The sequence below is a fragment of the Myotis davidii genome, unplaced genomic scaffold (genome assembly GCF_000327345.1).
Source record: "Myotis davidii unplaced genomic scaffold, ASM32734v1 scaffold249, whole genome shotgun sequence".
Classification (NCBI taxonomy): domain Eukaryota; kingdom Metazoa; phylum Chordata; class Mammalia; order Chiroptera; family Vespertilionidae; genus Myotis; species Myotis davidii.
In genome coordinates, this window is record NW_006300367.1 from 5125355 (window position 1) to 5147095 (window position 21741).

General features: G+C 40.7%; 1 protein-coding gene and 1 pseudogene across 15 annotated transcripts in view; one reads left to right on the forward strand and one right to left on the reverse strand.

The window, feature by feature from the left end:
* LOC102768505 (CLIP-associating protein 1) overlaps positions 1-21741 on the forward strand; it is a 138951-nt gene that overhangs the window by 62566 nt on the left and 54644 nt on the right. For all 15 annotated transcript variants that reach the window (XM_015572489.1, XM_015572491.1, XM_015572490.1 and 12 more), the window contains 5 exons: positions 2380-2443; positions 11680-11682; positions 16286-16449; positions 18769-18847; positions 20100-20243. In XM_015572489.1, the coding sequence (XP_015427975.1) occupies positions 2380-2443; positions 11680-11682; positions 16286-16449; positions 18769-18847; positions 20100-20243 (454 nt within the window). The remainder of the gene's footprint in view (positions 1-2379; positions 2444-11679; positions 11683-16285; positions 16450-18768; positions 18848-20099; positions 20244-21741) is intronic.
* On the reverse strand, positions 13997-14961 carry LOC102767934 (annotated as a pseudogene).

The following is a 21741-nucleotide window of genomic DNA, read 5'->3' on the forward strand; positions in this document are numbered from 1 at the left end:
AAATGGCACAGCTGCTTTGGAAAAAGAAAAGAAAAGAAAACTCTTCAGGTTGGTGTGGTTCATTACACTTTAGGGTTGTGGGTAAGATGATAGCAGCCTCAATCTAAAAAATTTTAATACACATGCATATCTGTAGCTTATAAATACTAAAGTGATCCTGAATTGATTTACTAAATTGGACTACTAATAGTAACAGTATTTAATATTTTTGCTTTTTTCTTTATGTTCCTGTATTTTATAAATTTTCTAACATGAGCAGGTATTACACACATACCAAAAAAGTATGTTTTTATACCATATTTTACCAAATCTAAGGCACCATAGACAAACCATCCTATTTAATAAAAGAGCAATATGCAAATTAACCATCACTCCATCACAAAGATGGCAGCGGCCATGGAGCTGGAGTGAGCAGGAGGCTTGGGTTGCCCCCTAGTGATGGAGGAAGCCAAGCTTCCTGCCTGCCCTGGCCGACCTGGGCTCCACTCAAGGCTACTAAGTTTCAATTATAGAAGATAAATAAATCCCAGATACCTGCTTCCAGGCCGTCATGGAAAAAAGAAAAAAAAGGAGAGGCTGGGAGTTTGGGTCGTCGGGGGGAATGGCCAGCCTGAAAACGGCCCTCAGCCCTCAACCCAGGCTGGCCAGGCACCCCAGCAGACCCCCCACCCTGATCCAGGACATGCTTCAAGGCAAACCAGCCGGCCTCCACCCGTGCACCAGGCCTCTATCCTATATAATAAAAGGGTAATATGCAAACTGACCCTAACAGCAGAAAGACTGGGAATGACTGGTCACTATGACACACACTGACCACCAGGCGGCAGATGCTCAATGCAGGAGCTGCTCTCTGGTGGTCAGTGTGCTCCCACAGGGGGAGCTCTGCTCAGCCACAAGCCAGGCTGCCAGCTGCCAGTACAGTGGTGTTGGTGGGAGCCTTTTCTGCCTGTTCAGCTGTGCTAAGGATGTCCAGCTTAGGCCTGCTCCCCGCTGGCAAGTGGACATCCCCCGAGGGCTCCCGAGCTGCCAGAGGGATGTCTGACTGCCAGCTTAGGCCCAATCCCCCCTGGGGAGCGGGCCTAAACCAGCAGGTGGACATCCCCCGAGGGGTCCTAGACTGCGAGAGGGCACAGGCTGGGCTGAGGGATTACCCCCCGCCCCCCACACAAATTTTTGTGCACCAGGCCTCTAGTTATTTTATATCCCTTTTAAGAAGAAATGCTGCTTATTAAACCTGACGTTAATATGTCATAGATTATAAGATGAATCTCACATTTACAGAGATGTTAAAATGTGAAAAAGTGGGCAACGTAGAATCCATGACAGTTTATTATATTCTTTAGATAATTTTTTAAAGATAAATTATGACACCGGATACTTTTGTGGTCCTAGATGGGTTCTGCAAAGTTAAGTGAGCACTGATCCAGAAATCCCTATGCGGTGTGGCTCCCAAGTCAGCCTGACTCTACCCTGCTACCCCGCACCCCCCTGCCCCATTCTCCAAATTCTATTCCGTTCATGAAGACGTCCTGAGAACTTCTGTCATATGCTTTCTGAAAGGCAGGTCGCTTCTGAACTCTAGTGGTCTGTCAAAGAACAAAATGAGGGTTATTTGTTGTGATTGTTGCTTCAAGAATCTAGTTAATTCTGCTGGTCTCAGTTTCTTACATCTCGGTGTTCACCAAGTATCCACTGAATAGCCTCTCGAAATCTTTGATTAGCTTTGGTCTAATCTAGATTGTGTTGTGTGTATAAGGGGGGTTTACTCAGGCATGATTTGGGAAAAATACGTCCCTTCTAATCAGCCTTGAGGTAAAAATTGGGACTTGGTAGTACAGTTAAGGATAAGAAAGGCAGAGGGGCCCTAAAACGAAACGCGGTTGCTGTGTCTTAGGCACAGTTGTAGGAAGGAGGTGTCATCTCCTCTCATCCTTGCAGCAGCCAGGGAGCTCTTACCCTGTGTGACTCATACTTTCTCTGGCAGAACTGAGATTAAGATGCAGGTCCATATGACCCCAGAGTACACGCTTTCCTAGTTTATCCCACTGCCCTCCATCTGTGGCAGGTGGAAAACAGACCTGGATGAAATGAACAGGATTTGTCTCATGGCTTTGCCACTTCCATGCCAGCGAACTTAGGCACTCTCTGAGATTTAGTTTCCTCATTTTAAAATAAAAACAAAACTATTATAGTTTCATATTCCCGTTTGATTTCATCATGAGTTAAATAATATAAAGTTTTTTGTGTGAAAAAACTTTAATAAAAATTATATAAAGCTTACATAGTTGACTGAAATAAAAGGATTTTTAAACCAAAGCTGTAACTAATTTTAGTGTTGACTTAATAAAGGGAATTTATTTCCATTTTATTTTTTTTTAGTCGAGTAGAATTGAAAAGATTGTGTGAGATCTTCACACGAATGTTTGCTGACCCACATAGCAAGGTAAGTCTGGGAATCATGCCTTACTTACCTTTCTCTCTGCATGTCTGTGAGCTGTGTCATATACTTTTAAAGAATGAGAGATAATTCCCTGTAGTGAAGTTAAGACCTTACAGATTAGCCCTGGTTTGTGGCTCAGCTGGCTGGAGCATCGTCTTGTACACCAAAAGGTTGCAGGTTTGTTTCCAGGTCAGGGCACATACCTAGGTTGCAGGTTCTATCACTGGTCCATCCATGTTTTTCTCTTTCCCCCTTTCCTAACCCCTCTCCTTCCCTTTTTCCCTCTCCTTCTCTCTCCCTTCCACTAAACATATCCTTGGGGGAGGATTAAAAAAACACACAAAAAAGATCTCACAGATGTAACACTAATTTCAGCAATAGCTTATGTCACATCTTTTAAAAATGGAATTTTTGGAAGCTTCAAATGTCTATGAAACTTCAAGTTATATATAAAGTGCATTTCAAGTACGAGCTATTATGGAGGGAATCAGTTGTCTGTCAGCAGGTATTTTTGAGTGGCTCCTATTAGCCAACAGTGGGCTAGATGCTAGAATGTAACATTGTATTATATAATATAGTGACTTTTAAAAAAAATTTCAGTAGTGAAGAAAATAATCAAGTATATAATAATTTTTTTGCATCCCAGGTAGAATATTTCTATATAAGACAAGATAGAAAAGTGGAAGCATTTATGTAATAGATTTATTAGAGAACCAGGTTAAGTTATTTTTACAAATAGAATTTGCCAGCCCCAAGAACTTACTGACTGGTGGCCACTTAGCTGGTGCCTCCCCCTCCTGGGAGCCCAGGAGAGCACTGAGCCCGAGGCCTGCCTTTCTGACAAGGGCATCCCTGCCCAAGGAGCACACCACAAGGAGGGGTCCGGGCCCTCTCAGGAGTGGTGCCCAGAGGGCCCTTTAGAACCGCTTACTCGGAGTCCAGGTTCTACATAATTGGCATTGTTTGGGGATGACGATATTGGGAAAGATAAAGGGTGGATAAAGGACAGAAACTAAAGTACAGCAATTGAGAAAATCTCAGTCACCATAACAAATCTTAAATGCTTTACATGCAGGACTTCACTATCTTATACTGCAGTTTCCTAGTGAAATGGTCTGTCCTAAGTTTTTCTGGACGCATGGAGCCGGGATGGCCCAGAGAGAAGCTGTTTTGTGATGTCCCCTTTTCCGAGCCTTTCCTCTTCATGGGACTTGTCCCTTAAGCTGCCACCTCTGTTCCATCATTCAGCATTCCTGGCACCCACTCTGGGCAAGGGGTGTACGAAGCAGCATGTGACCCCAGCCTTTTGAGATGCTCACACAGCATAGGGGAATGAGTGTAGGCATTCTCCCCCTTTTTTGGACAGCACTTCTCAGTCGATCTTGAAGTGTGGTTTAAAATCCTGGTTAGGACCCCGACCCTCACAGCAAGGCTAACATTAACTATTAGTAAGATCCAAGAAGGGTTGAGTTTAAGGGCCAAATAGATATAATTATCAAGATTTCTTCTCTAAAATAATGTTAAAAACACTAAGATTTAAATCATAAGCATAAGATTTATAGAATTCATAGCATAAAGGATTAGATGGTTTGGGACATTGACGAAATTTCTGTTACCTGTCACCTCTAGATTGCTGATTCAGAACCAGAATGTGAGGATAAAGAAGGAAATTTGTTTCCATCAGAAGGCTCTTGTACAGTGAGTTTGGAGGTCTCAGTCTAGTTACTATTTGCAAGCTGCCTTAAGCTAAGCTAGGAACCCCACAGCTGGGCTCATGGACTTTCTCTGAGCCACTTGACACCCTGGTGGTTAATAGTTGCTGCACTATTTGGTATATGATGACTGGGTTGTCTCTGTAGAGCGATGCTCATAACCAAGTAGAGGGAGATAGGTGCCACTTACCTCTCTGAGATTGGTCCACTGTGACTGTCTCACCTTAGACAGCAATAATAAGTATATAGCAGCATGATAATAATGTGAGGTTTTAAGCCATAACCTTTTATAAAGCTTTTTATGGCTTTTGTAATATCCTATCTAATAATAGAAAAACATGATCATTGACCATACCTTTGCTACACCTCCCATTGGCTAATCAGCATGATATGCAAATTAACTGCCAACAAAGATGGCAGCTAATTTGCGTACTGCAGGCAGGGTGGGACAGCATGAGCTGCCAGCGTGCCTCCATCCAGGGCAGGCCCGTCCCCACCCCGGAAGCCCCAGGATCCAGCCCCGCCTTGCCCCAGAAGCACCAGGAGCCGGCCACTCCTTGCCCCAGGAGCTGGCCCCGCCCCAGAAGCCCCTGATATGGTAGTAACTCTATCAGTAAGCACTCTGAAAGTCAGTGGCATAAATGCACCAATTAAAAGACAGATTATGAGGATGAATCAAAAACAAAACTCACTTTAAACATAAAGACACATATAGATTAAAAGTAAATGAATTAAGCTGCAGCCTGTTTTTCTCAGTGGATTGAGCATTAGCCCGTGGACTGAGGGTCCCGGGTTCGATTCCATTCAGGGCATGTACCTCAGTTGCTAGCTTGATCCCCAGTCCCTATCAAAGCATGTGCAGGAGGCAACCAATTAATGTCTCTCCCTTTCCCTTCACTCTCTCTAAAATTCAATGGAAAAATATCCTTGGGTGAAGATTAACAAAAACAAAGTAAATGGATTAGGTAACACTAAAGAGATTATAAGAAAAATATATTCCAAATTTTGTTGTATGTATAATGGTTATGTTTAAATTACTAACACCTAAGAAATTGGGTGAAGGGTACATATAATATGCTGTAGTATTTTATAGGGTTTTTTTTACATGTATGAGATTATTTGAAATTAAAATATTAAAACAATAAAAATATTAATTGAAATGTGTCTGCATTACATGAAAAATCTCCTAATTGCTTCTAGCATAATTTATTAAATTGTGCTAAAATTTACAAGGCTTCAATTAAAAAATATCTTAATTCTAAATGATATAATAGAAAATATATAATAGTGCAGTTATAAGCACTTATCTGAAAATAAAAATTTAAAGAAGTGAGTTTAAAGAAGGGATTAGCCAAAGAAAATATATGCACAACCCATGGACACAGACAACAGTATGGTGATGGCCAGAGAGAAGTGGGGGCCAAGAGCTGGGTAGAGGGGGCAAAAGGGGGGAAATAGGGACATCCTATACAATAATAATAAAAGGCTAATATGCCCATTGACTGAACAGCAGAATGACCAGTTGCTATGATGTGCACTGGCCACCAGGGGGCAGATGCTCAATGCAGGAGCTGCCCCCTGGTGGTCTGTGCACTTCCATATGGGGAGTGCCACTCAGCCAGAAGCTGGCTCATGGCAACTTATATTTTTATACTTTTTAACCTCTCCCACCTCCGTGGCAGCATGAAAAATGTCCACCTAACGGTTTAGACCCGATCCCTTGGGGGCCTAAGCCTTTAGTCGGACATCCCCTGAGGGCTCCCTGGCTGCCAGAAGGATGTCTGACTGCAAGCTTAGGCCTGATCCCCTGGGGAGTGGCCTAAGTTAACAGGTGGACATCCCCCAAGGGGTCCTGGATTGTGAGTGGGCACAGGCCGGGCTGAGGGACCTCCTGCCCCTGAGTGCACAAATTTTTGTGCACTGGGCTTCTAGTCATTTTATAAAGATATTACTTGACAATATCTGAATTTTGGTATGCATTAAAACAGATGACTAGAATGAAAAAAAATACACAAGTTTTTTCCCCCTCATCCTATAACTATTTTTTTTTGTATAGGTGTCACATGGTAATCTTTATTTAAAAATTTAAAAATTTTTTCAGTTATACTTAGCATACAACTGTGGTCAACAAACTCATTAGTCAACAGAGCCAAATATCAACAGTACAACGATTGAAATTTCTTTTGAGAGCCAAATTTTTTAAATTTAAACAATATAGGTAGGTACATTGTTATTAACTTAATTAGGGTACTCCTAAGGCTTAGGAAGAGCCACACTCAAGGGGCCAAAGAGCCGCATGTGGCTGGCGAGCTGCAGTTTGCTGACCAGGGGCATACAACATTACGTTAGTTTAACTTATACATCATAGTGATGAGACATTTATGTAACTTACTAAGTGATCACCCAAGTCTAGTACCCACCCAATACCTTAAACAGTTATTACAGTATTATTGACTATACTAGAGGTCTGGTGCACAAAATTTGTATGGGGGGGGGGGAATCCCCTTAGCCCGGCCTGCAACCTCTCTAATCCAGGACTCCTTGGGATCAGGCCTAAACCAGCAGTCGGACTTCCCTCTCTCAATTCAGGACCGCTAGCTCCTAACTGCTTGCCTGCCTGCCTACCTGATTGCCTCTAACTGCCTCTGCCTGCCGGCCTGATGCCCCTAACTGCTCCCCTGCTGGCCTGAATGCCCCTAACCGCCTCTGCCTACCGGCCTGATTGCCCCCTAACTGCTCCCCTCCCATCCTGATCGCCCCTAATTGCCTTCCCCTGCCGGCCTGATCGCCCCTAACTGCTCTCCTCTGCCAACCTGATCGTCCCTAATCGCCTCTGCCTTGGTCCCCGCCACCATGGCTTTGTCTGGAAAGATGTCAGTCTAATTAGCATATTATCCTTTTATTAGTATAGATTCCTATGATGTACTTTAATCTCAATGACTGTTTTTATAATTGGCAATTTATACATTTTAATCCCTTCACCTGAATAATATTCCATTGCATATATGTACTTCCTCTTCTATTGTCTGTTGATGGTGACTTACTTTGCCTCCATATCGTGGCTCTTATAAATAATGCTGCAATGAACATGGGATGCATGTGTCATTTCCAATTAGTGTTTTGGATTTCTTTGGATGAATACCCAGAAGCGGACTTGCTGAGTCATATGGTAGTTCTGTTTTTAATTTTTTGAGGAATCTCCATGGTCTTTTCCATGGTGGCTGTACCAGTTTGCAATCTCGAGAACAGTGCACAAGGGTTTTCTTTTCTCTGCATCCTCATCAAAACTTGTTTGTTGATTTATTGATGATAGCCATTCTGACATGTGTGAAGTGATATCTCGTGATTTTAATTTGCATTTCTCTGTTGATTAGTTACATTGAGCATTTTTTCATATGTTTGTTGCCCATCTTTATGTCCTCTTTGGAAAAATATCTATTCAGATCCTCTGCCCATTTCTTAATTTCTTTGGTATTAGGTTGTATGAGTTTCTTATATATTTTGGGTATTAACTCCTTATCTGGCATATCATTGACGATATCGTCACCAATGTAATAGGTTGTCATTTTGTTTTGTTCATGATTTCTTCCCTCTGGAAAAACTTTTTAATTAGATGAAGTCCCATGTATTTATTTATTTATTCATTTATTTATGTATTTATTTATTTTATTACCCTTCCCCGAGGGCATATATGAATATATATATATATATGAATGACTAAGAAGCGATGTCAGAGGGTTTACTGCCTATGTTTTCTTATAGGAGTTTTGTGATTTTGGGTCTTAAATTTAATTCTTTAATCGGTTTTGAGTTTATTCTTGTATATGGTGTAGGTTGGTGATCTAGTTTTATCTTTTTGCATGTGTCTGTCCAGTTTTCCCATTTATTGAAGGGACTGTCTTTACTCCATTGTATATTCTTGCCTCCTCTGTCATATATATTAATTGACCATATATTCATAGCTTTATTTCTGGATTCTCTCTTCTATTCCATTGATTTATGTGTTTTTATGCCAGTATAATGTTATTTTGATTACTATAGCCTTGTAGTATAGTTTGTTACCAGATAGTTTGAAGTCTCCATCTTTGTTCTTTCTCAAGATTGCTTTGGCTATTGGGGGCTTTTACAGTCTCATATAATTTTTAGGACTATTCTAATTTCATTGGTATTTTGATAGGGGTTGCATTGAATCTTTAGATTGCTTTGGAAAGTATACACATTTTGATGATGTTACTTATTCCTGTCCATGGGCATGGTATTTGTTTCCATTTATTTGTATCTTCCATTTTCTTTGGTACCTTATAGTTTTTCAGAGTATGGGTCTTTCACCTTTTGGCTTAAATTTATTTCTGTATGTTTTATTATTTTTCATGCAATCATAAATGGGATTATTTTCTTAATTTATCTGATAGTTCATTTTTTTCTTTATAAAAATGCAATCAATTTGTGAATATTAATTTTGTATCCTGCTACTTGACTGAATTCATAGTTTTTTGGTGAAATCTCTGTGTATAGTATCATGTTATCTGAAAATAATTACAGTTTTATACTTTCTTTCCAGTTTGGTTGCCTTTTATTTCTTTTCCTTGTCTAATTACTGTGGCTAGGGCTTCCACTACTATGTTGAAGAAATCATATAGTATTTGTCTTTCTGTGGTTAAAAGTAGACATCCTTGCCTTGTTCCTTATCTTAAAAAAAATGCTTTTAGCTTCTCACCATGGAGTTTGATGTTAGCTGTGGATTTGTCATGTATGGCCTTTATTATGTTGAGGTTTATTTCCTCTCTTCCCACTTTGCTAAAAGTTATTATTATAAATAGATGTTGCATTTTGTCAAATGCTTTTTCTGCATCTACTGATATGATTTTTATTATTCATTTTATGTAGTGTATCATGTTAATTGATTTGCGAGTATTGAACCAAACTTGCATCCTAGGAATAAATCCCACTTCATCTTTTGATTGTATTGCTGAATTTGGTTTGCTTATATCTTGTTGAGGATTTTTACATCTATGTTCATCAGGGAAATTGACTTATAAATTTTTCTTTTTGTAGTGTTTTTTATCTGGTTTTGTTATCAGGGTTATGCTGCCTCATAAAATAAGCTTGGGATCCTTCCATCCTCTTAAAAGTTTTTGAAATAATTTGGAAAGGATAGCTATTAATTCACCTGTGGAGCCATCTGGTGCAGGACTTTTGTTTGTTGGGTGCCAGGGCTGATCAGCAGATCCTGAGTGATGGATGAATGATTACTCTGACACATGTTTCTGTGAGAGAGAGGGCTAAGGGACTGCTTGGCTTGAGAAACCTAGCAGCTCCATTCCCCTGCCTCCTAAGGCTTTTATTGTAACAACAGCTTGAACTAAAATGAACTATTAGATACTATCAGTAGGGTAAGCATTCTTGAGAAGACACATGCATCTGTTGTGTCCTCTAAGCAAGGATGTCTAAAGAATAGACATAAAGATTCCAGTAAACACCTGGAAGCTCAAACTTGTTTGGAAAAGTCAAGGCAGGGGCTGCCACTTTGGCAAGGTCCCCTAGAGGCCTCCATCCTTTTGGAGAATCCTCCTTAACAAACTTTGCAACCAAGTCCCATGCTTCCCACATTTGGGAGTTTTTTAATTACTGATTTGATTTTGTTGTAGTTACCCATCTTCACATGTTCTGTTTATTCTTGATTCAGTCTTGGAAGATTGTATGCTTCTAGGAATTTGTCCATTTCTTCCAAATTGTCCAATTTGTTGGCATATAATTGTTCGTAGCATTTTCTTATAACCTTTGTATATCCGTCATGTCAGTTGTAATTTCTCTTTTATTTATGATTTTATTTATTTGGGTCCTCTGTCTTTTTTTGTTGATGTGTCTGGTTAAAGGTTTATCAGTTTTGTCTATTTTTTCGAAAGAGCAGCTCATGGTTTTATTGATCTTTTCTAGTCTTGTTATTTCTGCTCTGATCTTTATTATTTCCTTCTACTCGTACTTTGGGTTTTGTTTGTTCTTTTTTAGTCCATTTAGGTGTAAGGTTAGATTGTTTATTTGAGATTTTTCTTTTTCTTGAGGTTAGCCTATTTGCTATGAATTTCCCTTTTAGGACTGCTTTCGCTGTGTCCCATAGGTTTTGGGTTGTTGTGTTTTCATTTGTCTCTAGATGTCTTGATTTTTTAAAATCACATTATTAACCCCATTTATTTTTTAGTAGCATGTTATTTAGCCTCCATGTGTCTGTGTGTTTTTTGTAATTGATTTCTAGTTTCCTACCATTATGGTCAGAGAATATGCTTGTTATGATTTTAGTCTTTTAAATTTTATTGATACTTGTTTTGTGGCCTAATATTTCATCTGTACTGGGAAATGGTCCTTGTGCACTTGAAAAAAATGTATAGTCTCTTGCTTTTGGGTGAAATGTCCTAAAAATATGGTTTATTAGATAATCTGATGGATTGTGTCATTTAAGTCAGTCCAAGATATCAATGGGTGTTAAAGTCCCCTGCAATAATTGTATTACTTGTTGATCGCTCCCTTTAGTTCTATCAATATTTGCTTCACATACTTAGGTGCTCAGCACCTATGATGGGTACCTAAAATGTTTAAAAGTTATATCCTCCTATTGAATTGGTTCCTTTAGCATTATGAAATGTCCTTTTTTTGGTCTCTTGTTATAACCTTTGTTTGAAACTTTATTTTGAAAGTGTCTTTTTCCATTCCTTTACTTACAGGCTGTGTGTTTTTTTATCTGAAAAAGGTCTCTTATAGGCATCATATATAAGATACATAGGTCACAAAAACACATAGGTCTTGTGTTTTGTTCTTTGTTTTTATCCCTTTACTCACCCTATATCTTTTGATTGGAGCATTTAGTACATTTACATTTAAAGTAATTAATTACTTACATTTAAAGTAAGCATGTGGTTATTGGCATTTTATTATTGTTTTTATATCTCTCTATTGCTGCCTTATTCTCTTACTCTCTTCTCTTGTATGTTGATGACTTTGTGTAGTGTTGTTTTAGATTCCTTTCTCTTTACTTTTTGTATAAATCTTTGTAGATTTTTGGTTTTTGGTTACTGTGTGCTTCATATATACTAGTTTGTAACAGTCTGTTTTAAATTGATGGTCACTTAAGTTTGAAAACATTCAAAAAAAATCCCTATCATTTTTATTCTCTTCCCCCATATTTATGTTTTTGTCATAGTTTTAATATTTCTTTTGTGTGTGTTTTTTAAGTGTATCCCTTAATTTATTGTTGTAATTATACACAATTGCCTTTTAACCTTTGTGTTAGCTTTATAGTTGGTTGATCTGCTTTTATTATGTTTGCCTTTGTTAGTGAGAATTTTTTCTTTACTTATTTTCATGTTCATATATTTCATATTGTTTTTCTCTTGAAGTCCCTTTTAATATTTCCTATAATGCTGGTTTGGTGGTGATGGATTTTTTTAGGTTTATTTTAGCTGGGAAACTCTTTTTTTTTTTTTTTTAAATATATTTTATTGATTTTTTACAGAGAGGAAAGGAGAGAGATAGAGAGTCAGAAACATCGATGAGAGAGAAACATCGATCAGCTGCCTCCTGCACATATCCTACTGGGGATGTGCCCGCAACCCAGGTACATGCCCTTGACTGGAATCGAACCTGGGACCTTTCAGTCCGCAGGCCGACGCTCTATCCACTGAGCCAAACCGGTTTTGGCAGCTGGGAAACTCTTTAGCTCACCCTCAATTCTAGATGATAACCTTGCTCTGGGTAGAGTAACCTCGGTTGTAGGTTCTTGCTTTTCATCACTGAATATTTCCTAGTGTAATCTTGGTTGTAGGTCCTTGCTTTTCACCCTTTTGAATATTTCATGCCAGTCCTTTCTGGCCTGCAAAGTTTCTGTTGAGTAATCAGCTGACATCTTACAGGAGTTCCTTTATAAGTCGCTGTCTTTCTCTTGTTGCTTTTAAGATTGTCTTTAAACTTTGCCATTTTAATTATGATATCTTCATATGGGCCTCTTTTGCCTGATCTTGTTTTGGAGTCTCTGCACTTTCTGGCCTTTTATAACTACCTTATTTTTGCCAGGTTAGTGGAGTTTTCAGTCATTATTTATTCAAATAGGCTTTCCATCTCTTGATCTCTCTCTTCTCCTTCTGGCACCCCCATAATGTGAATGTTAACATGCTTGACTTTGTCCAAGAGGTCCTTTAAACCAGTAGTCACCAACTTTTCGGACCTCATGGATCACCAGTGGTCTGTGGACCACCAGTTGGTGACCGCTGCTCCAAAGGTTTCCTTAAACCTGTGGTCGCTAACCTTTTGGACCTCACAGACCACCAGTGGTCCACGGACCACCAGTTGGTGACTACTGGCTTCAACTATCCTTAATTTTTTTTTCTTCTTTTTGCTATTCTAATGGGTTGTTTTCCACAACTTTTTCTTCCATGTTGCTGATTCAGTCCTCCGGTTTTTCTAATCTGCTGTTGATTCTGTGTAATGTACTTTTCATTTCAGTTATGGTATTCTTTATTTCTGACTGGTTCTTTTTTTATTTTTTAACTCTTTTTTTATGTTTCCTATCTCTTTGTTGAAGTTCACACTGAGATTATCTATTCTTCCTATAAATTCATGGAGCATTCTTATTAGCAGTGTTTTGAACTCAATCTGGTACATTGCTGGCCTTCATTTCATTTAATTATTTTTCTGGAGTTTTGTCCAGTTCTTTCATTTGGAACATGTTTCTTTTTCTCCTTATTTTGGCTGCTTCCCTCTGTTTGTTTGTATGTATTAGGTGGAGCTGCTACATCTCCCAGTTGACAGAGTGGCCTTAAGTAGTAGGTGTCCTTTCAGGTCCTGTGATGTAGACTTCCTGGTCACCTGAGCAGGGTGCTCCCTTGTGCGGGTTTTGTGTATCATTTCCTAATGTGGTTTAGCCTTGATGGTTGTTGGCACATCAGTGTGTAAGATTGACCCCCAGGATAACTGGCTATGAGGACTGGCCATGACTACGGTGGGCCAGCTGTTGTGCAGTGGTTGACCCCACAGAGCAGTATTTGCTTTAGCAGGGTTCTGCTGCCTGCTGAGTCTTCTCCTTGTGTGTGTTGTTTATGGAGGTAGTTCGGTGGTGCTCTGATGTGGTCTGAACCTGGCCACCAGGTGTGTTGGTTCTTGGGACTCTTAGGAAGGACTCTAGTGCAGGCCCATGTCAACTTCTGCCTGTGTCTGCCTAGGGGCTACCTATTAGGAGCTAAAAACTGGCCTGCATTTGGTAGCCTCCTGTGGTAGGCTTGGGGCTCCCTGGGAAGAAGTATGGAGAATGCTGAGACCAGCTGCTGCTTGTTTGGGGTTTGTGGATTTTTGAGAGACCTTAGAAAATTCCACAGTGCATGCCATTTTAGCTGCTTGTGTGGAATAGCCCCTGAAAGGGGTTCTGGCCAGGGTCATAACTTGGGTGGGGCAGGGTCTTGGGGAATCATCAGAGTGCAGTGAAGAGCGTTAGCCAGATTAATGGAGAGTTCAGACTTGGCACTTGACCGCACCTGCCACTTGGGTGGGGTGAGGATCAACAAAGGAACAGTGGCCAGCACTTTTGTCCAGGGGAGAGCTATCCCAGCTACTACTGCTGCACTGCAATTCTGAGTTAAGTGAGTCCTGTGTGGGCCCCTTTAAGACCTGCAGCACCTTCATTCTAGCAGTCTCTTGTCTTTCTCAGACACAATTAGTGCTGGTTTTCACAGCCAGATGTAAGGGACTTCCTTTCAGGCTCTGATGCCCTGGGCTGGGGAACTTGGTGTGGGGCTGGGACCTCTTGCTTCTTAGGAGGTCCTCCATGGCCTAGTTATCCCTCCCAATTCTTTTTTTTTAGAAACTGTTTTTTTTCCCATCAACCTTATTTCCGTTCTGTTAAGAATTTGTGGAAGAACAGCTTAGGACCACTCAGTGGTTGTTCCTACCCATTCAGTAGTCTGAGCAGTGGGGGCTGCAGACCAGTCTTCAGTGGCAGGCTGAGCACTCCAGTCTTCAGTAGGAAACTGCTGAATGGGTACAGAGGGCACCTGCACGCCTTCAGACTAGCCCGTAACTTCAGGCTGGGCAGCAGTGAACTCGGGAGCAGGGGCAGTCCATTCACCCTGAAATTCCTCCTTGGCCACAGCCTTTTCAGCAGCAGCCTGCTCTTCCTTTCCATCTCTTCAGGATCTCTGTACAAGTAAAGATCAGGCATGACTTCCCACGGGTGTGCACGGGAGATAGTGTCACGCATGTGGAGTACTTCCGGGCCAGCATCCACCACATCAGACCCACTGAGTGAGACCCCTTGTTGCAAGGGATGGAAATGTCCACAGAGCGCAGAGGAGAATCTGTTACACAGAGCGATGGTGGGCAGGGTAACATAAGACGCCTCTGTGAGAGGCTGGTGGTCAGCCCTGGGGCCAGTAGCCACCAGAAGTCTTGGCTCCCGGAAGGCTGCCCGGATCTGGTTGGTGAAGGTTCCAGGAGTGAAGCGGCCGGCAATAGGAGTGGCTCCAGTGGCAGCAGCGAACTTCAGCACAGCTCGCTGGCCAGTATTCCTGGACCATGTGACACTGACGTCAGCTGGGTTTTCAATGGCAACAATGGCAACAATGGCACGAGCTGCCAGCAGACGCTTCTCCCAAGTTCTCTTCAGATTGATGATGTAGATGCCATCACTGTTCCTTTTGTAGATGGGCTGTTCCATTTGGAAGTCAAGGTGGTGCCACCTAAGTGGGTTCCTGCTGCAAGGAACTTGAGGACATCCTCCTCCTTCATTTGCAGGACACCAAGGGCTCCGGTCATTGTGAGAAGTTTCCCTTTAAGTTACGTGGGAACCGAGCACAACACCGTATGGAGCCCGCCCTGGGTAGCACGGAAAGCTCCCTCCCAATTCTTAACCTTCACTCAGGGATGTTGGACAAGCCTTTTCTGGGTCTCCACCCCTCCTACCAGTCTCACTGGCTTTTCTTTGTCGCCTTCATTAAAGGACTCCTGATCAGCTAGTCTTCAGGTGGTTTTCGGTGATGGTTGTTCTATAAATTAGTTGTAGTTTTGATGTGGCCACGGAGGAGGCAAGCACAGTATCTACACCTACTTTTTCTTCTTGATGGAAAGTCTTCCTATCATAGTATTTTTTTAATGATAGATAATGAAAAATAATAGTATATAATTATGATGATTTAAATGTGTGTTTTTCTTTTAAGAAAGAAAAACGCCACCCTGGCCAGAATGGCTCTGTGGTTAAAGCATCAGCCAGCAGACTTAAAGGTCATGGGTTCGATTCTGTTCAAGAGCACATACCTCAATTGCAGGCTTGATCTCTGACCCCAGTTGGGGCATGTGCGGGAAGCAACCAATTGATGTGTGTATCTCACATCGATGTTTCTCTCTCTGTCTCTGCCCCTCCCTTACACTCTCTCTAGGGATCAATGAAAAACATATCCTGGGGTGAGGCTTAACCAAAAAGAAAGAAAGAAAGATGACTCTAGATCAGTGGTTCTCATCCTTCCTAATGCCGCGATCCTTTAATACAGTTCCTCATGTTGTGGTGACCCCCAATTTCATTGTTACAAATTGAATATAAGTAAAGCATAGTGATTAATCACAAAAACAATATGTAATTATATGTGTTTTCTGATGGTTTTGGTGACCCCTGTGAAAGGGTTGTTCAAACCCCAAAGGGATCGCGACCCACAGGTTGAGAACCGCTGCTCTAGATTAATCATTAAAGATAAATAAATCAACAAACAAACTAATACTTTTCAGCAAAGTTATTTCTCTCTGTGTATGGATTTTAAAGGCATATTGAGGGAGGAGAGAGTGTGGTATCAATTTGTAGCCATTTCAGGTCTTTGAGTAAACTGCATGGAAATTGTATTAATTCACTCTGGACTAACAAAGGCATTTGTTTTGTTGCATGGCCTGGTTTGCGGTGGAAATCACATCAGAGAGTAAGTTCCAATTCTTTTTCCCTAATTTTCTTTAATACATTTGTCTTCTGTGGTATGATCAGTTGTTAACAGTGTTAACCTAGCTTGTAAGAGATTGGGCCAAGCCAGTATAGGCATTTTTTATGGTTTGGGGACTTTGGAAGGAATTCTGAATTAAATATGTGAAATGTTCTGTTTTTATTTGTGTCTAGGTTTTCAGTATGTTTTTGGAGACTCTTGTTGATTTTATAATAATTCATAAGGATGATTTGCAAGACTGGCTTTTTGTTCTTCTCACACAATTACTTAAGAAAATGGGGGCAGATTTACTTGGATCTGTGCAAGCGAAAGTTCAGAAAGCTCTAGATGTCACAAGGTAAGTGTTTCAGAAGTAGACCATTTCCCCCAGCTTTGAGATGTAGTTGCATAGAACATGGTGTAAGTTTAAAGTGTACAGTGTGATGATTTTGTTTCATGTATAATCACATAATTATCATCTTTTTGTTGTGGTGTTGGTGAGAACATCTCAGCTCTATTGTCTTTAGGACCTTCCAGGTGTATAATACAGTATTGTTAACTATAATTATCACACTGTACGTTAGATCCCAGAACTTGCTCATGTTATAACTGAAAGTTTGTACCCTTTGACCAACATCTCATTTCCTCCTCCTCCTAACCACTGACAACCACCATTCGACTCTCTGTTTCTATGGGTTTGGCTTGTTCTTTTTTAAGATTCCACATATAGGCCAGAATTAGGGAACCTCCCTATACATCAGTTTAGCAATGGATTTATAAAGCATTGACTACAAGCGCTAGGCTGATCCAGGTGATAAAAATGAGTGAAGTAGGTAAGAGGGGAGGATTATGGGTAATGTGGAGAAGTGTGATCAGTGGTGGCCGTGTTGGAACCTGGTCCCAGGGGTTCCAGACTTTTCAAGGAAGGTCAGCAATGTGGATTAATGCATCATATTCAAGAATTTATTTTTTTATGAAAAAGAAAAGGGATGCAGGTTCAAAACTACAAAAATTACAGGACAGATGTGAAATTTAAATGAAATGCTACAAGAAAAATGTAAAGTGCGTGCCACATACTAGGTATTGTGAAAGCCAAATAAAACATTGTGAGCCCGACTTGGCCTACAGGTCACTTGCTAAATTTAAGGAAATTTATGAATGACAAGATTTGTTTCAGATTTTTAGGGGATGGCAGGAATATTATGATCATATTCCCATCCTTTGGTGATTAAGAAAAACAATTATTCCCTTCTGTTAACTTTTTTGGATGTCTCTTTCCTTTAGAATCTTGTTCTCCTTATATTTGGTCTTGGTCTCTAAAGCATGTTTGTCATTCCTGTCTCAGCAGCTGAGTTGAGTAGCTGCTTAAGGTTATCTGGGCTCAGTGTGTATCCAGGGGCTCAGTGTTGGCTGCGAGCTCTTCCTCGGGTAATAGACCTGATTGCAAATCTGCCTCAGCTTCCGGTCCTTCGGCTGTGCTAACAGGGCACATTTCCCGGTTAAACACATCCATTATTTGCTTCAGAAGAAAGGAGAGACATTTTGTGTGTGGTTTGTTGACCTCGTTTCTTTAATTTACAGCCATGTGAGTCACTTAAATCATGTATTCTAACGTGTATTTTGCTCCCAGAAGTGGTCCTCACAGTTTCCTGGATGCAGATAGATATGGTAGAAAAGGATGTGCTGTTGGGTCAAGTTTACTTCTTATTAATAATTATAATGCTAGTACTAGTACCTAGTATGTGCCATGCACTTTACATTTTTTTGTATTATTTCATTTAAATGTCACATCGGTCCTGTGATTTTCATGGTTTTGAACCTGCATCCTTTTTTTTTTTTTTTACTACTACTGTAGATTGAGAAAAGTCTCTAAGAGAGTCCCAGGACAGCGGTGCCATTGCTCAGCCTCAATTGTAACAGATGTTTGCATTGCAGTATCGTTCCTGTTAGTCCACATGGGCTCCATTATGCAGCTTTACACTGAGCTAGTAACGGCAGCATTTTCAGGGGGATAGAGCACTGACTTCACTAGGCGAGAGCCCTCAGCGTCACTCAGTTGGACTAAAGGTGTGAGATGACTAAAGGAAAGGGATTGGCACCAAGTAAGAAATGGAGCAGGGGGGGCCTGCAGGGGCCCCGGTTCCTGTATCTGTTCGGTAGTTGCACGTGGGGGTTTTTGCTGAGCGCCCCACAGGCGCTGTTCTCGTGATTATGCCAAGTGGCGATGATAAGCCCTCACAAGAAGGACAGTGCAGTTAGCTTAAGCGAGGTCAGCTATAAGCTGCCTAATCAGGGTGTGAAACTAAGATTTGGAAATAGGCAGTGTTTTCCGATAAGCATTATTTAGAAAGCTGGAGAGAAGTTGAGCAGACCCCTAGAAGGCAAGTACGAATCTTTTCCTTATTGCTTCATATTTATTTTTAAACTAGCATACTCAAAGTAAGTTTAGTATGTGTTGTGAGATGTTTAACAAGACTTCCTTTTTAAAAATGTTTTCTGTAATGCGTATTACTTTAGTATTTAATATAAAATGAAAAGTACTGTTTACAGAATGTGAACAGGCTTGCGTTTACATATGTTAATCTATAACAGTTTATTTTTTGTTTTTATATGGTTTTACATTATTTTTTGTTACAAATTTTTCTTAAAGAACAGCACTTTTTTCTTTTTTACCCAGGGACTCCTTTCCATTTGATCAACAATTTAACATCTTGATGAGATTTATTGTGGATCAAACTCAGACTCCTAACCTCAAGGTTGGTAATGATTTGTCCTTACAATTCAGCCGCTAGATGTGGCATCGGTTCCCTTGTATTTGCCGGTTCCGCATATGCCTGCTGGGGGCATTCTTGTCCACCTCTTTGTGGACTTGCTTTCATTTCTTTTGGTTCAGTACTCAATAGAGAAATTGCTGATTTATTGGGTAGGCATATGTTCAACTTTATTTTAAACTTTTCAGATGGTTGTATTATATACCGACCAGCAATTTTATGAGAGTTCTAGTTGTTCCACATCCCTGCCAACATTTGGGAATTATTACTCTGTCACAATATTTAAACTAGAAAATTCTGATTTGTTGAGATACATGTATCTTATTGGAATTTTAAAAAATATTTACATTCTAACATATGATTAACTTGTTACATGTTGTTGTAAAATCATACCTGTAATAACAAGACTAAATTGGAGGCAAAATATGTGTTCATGTGAGTTAAGTCATGTACGGCACCTGTTCTTTGATCATTGGGGTTTAGGACAGGCCCTGTCAGTAGCAGCCCTTTTCTCCTGAGGTCAGAACCCATTGGGACATCAGGGGAGAGGTTAGGGCGGAGTACCAGCTTGGTTACTGAACGTGCTGCCTTGCAACACATGGCCTAGGCCAGTGATGGCAAACCTATGACACGCGTGTCAGAGGTGACACGCGAACTCATTTTTTTGGTTGATTTTTCTTTGTGAAATGGCATTTAAATATATAAAATAAATATCAAAAATATAAGTCTTTGTTTTACTTTTACTATGGTTGCAAATATTTTTTAAAAAAATGAATATTTCTATATGTGACACGGCACCAGAGTTAAGTTAGGGTTTTTCAAAATGCTGACACGCCGAGCTCAAAAGGTTCGCCATCACTGGCCTAGGCTGTCTAAGAAGCAAATCTAGCTGCAGCCTTGTACTTGCCATCCCAGTCCCTGGCAGAGCTCAAAATCCCTTGGCCTCCCCACAAGGGCTCCGCCCTCTGCGTGTCCTGCAGCGAGGCGAGGAGCGGGGCACGCCTTCCCTGCCGGCTCTGGAACCAAGGAGCATCAGGCTGCATGCACTCCTGTGCCACACTCACTCTGTCATCCCACACTTCCTGTTCTGATGGATGCTGGCTCCATGTGGAACCACAAACCCAGCAGAAAGGTGGTGTCGCTTCAGTAGGGTTTACTTTTCTCTGATGACCAGTTAAGAATTCTACTCAAAGACTCACAAAGTGTACTTAATGTTCGTAATGATTGGATCTTTCAGGTCAAAGTTGCAATCCTGAAGTACATTGAGTCTCTCGCCAGACAGATGGATCCAATTGACTTTATAAACTCTAGTGAGACCAGGCTTGCTGTTTCTAGAATTATAACCTGGACAACAGAACCAAAGAGTTCCGACGTGAGAAAGGTACGTCCAAGGCGCTGCAGCGCAGCCTTATGACAGGCTGTCCTACCGTCAGAGAAAGGGCCTTATCCTGAGACTGCAGACCCCGCCCTTCCCCCACTCCCCGCCCCCCAAACAGGCAGACTCTGGCATGCCTCTGGGAAAGCGGAGATTTGTCTCCTGCCCCTTCTCTCCTCTCTCCAGCTCTCCCTCGCTCCAATTTGTGAATATTAAAGATCCCACATTTTGTATGAGGGGCTCATGGTTGTCTTAGGCATCTATTTATATTTTTAATATGAAAGCAGGTTAGTGTCTCTTACAAGGAATTGGTTTCCCTTAAGTTAGTTTTATGTCATGTACTTTGAAGATGGACTTAGGTCTAAGGCAGGGGTGGGCAACCTTTTTGTGAGTGCGTGCCAAAACCAGCAAAATCTCTGACTCAAAATTCTTCTGCGTGCCAACCCTATTTTTTTTTCAACCCTAAATTTTTTGAGAATTATGTTACGCCTACTTGATATCTCTTATGGTGTATGTATGTGGAGAACCTTGAAGATATAATAAAATTCATTCAAGGGACAAAAACACAGTATATGATGATGAAAAATACATTTATTTTTTAATGTATACATGTACACTGATAGTCCGACAGAGGACTTTATGACTCGGTTTGATATTATCAGTGGGACTTCTGCGGCTGCATCACTGATGACAGAGGTTTTACATCAGGTTTATATCTTGTGACCGTCAGAGATATGCACGAGCTACTACTTTCATCCGTCAGGCTACTCCTATTCTGAGACTTAACAGAATTCATCACTGAAAACAAAGATTCAGTAGCATATGTGGTTGAAACCAAAACACTGGTCGGATCTAGGAAGGCAGGGAGAGTTAAGGCAAAGGCATAGAAATTGCTCTTCCGCTCTCTCGTCAATCCATGTCTGTGGTCTTTAAGATAAGTTGTTATGTAAAATTATTTATTTATCTAAGATGCACCTACACTGAATTTATCTGAAAAATAAAAAAGTCAATATTAAGAAAAAAATTGTAAATGGAAGATTATAAGAGAGGGTTTCATGTGCCAGCAAAAGTTACTGGCCTGCCATGTTTGGCACGCGTGCCAAGGGTTGCCCACCCTTGGTCTAAGGCCACCTGGCTATATGGGGCCTAATAGGAAAATGCGGGTGAAATATAATGAATGCTTGAATTTAAAAAGAGCGCAAACCTTCCTGTTCTGTGCCACATATGGAACACACTCTTTGATTTGGGGAGTGAGGTAGGGAGGGGGAATTCGTATATTTGAGACACCCTGATACCAAGGTGGTGTTTTGTTGTATTTTAAGCCCCCAAAGAGAAACATGTGCTACTTTCTTCTGAAATGACATGTTAAGTAGAAAATAGAGGATATTATTATTTCTATTACTAGGCAGTATTCTGCCTCAGGACTATTATGAAGATTAATTAATATGTGTAGAGCATTCAACCAATTCCTGACCCATCGTACGCCAAAGTAAATATGAGGCAT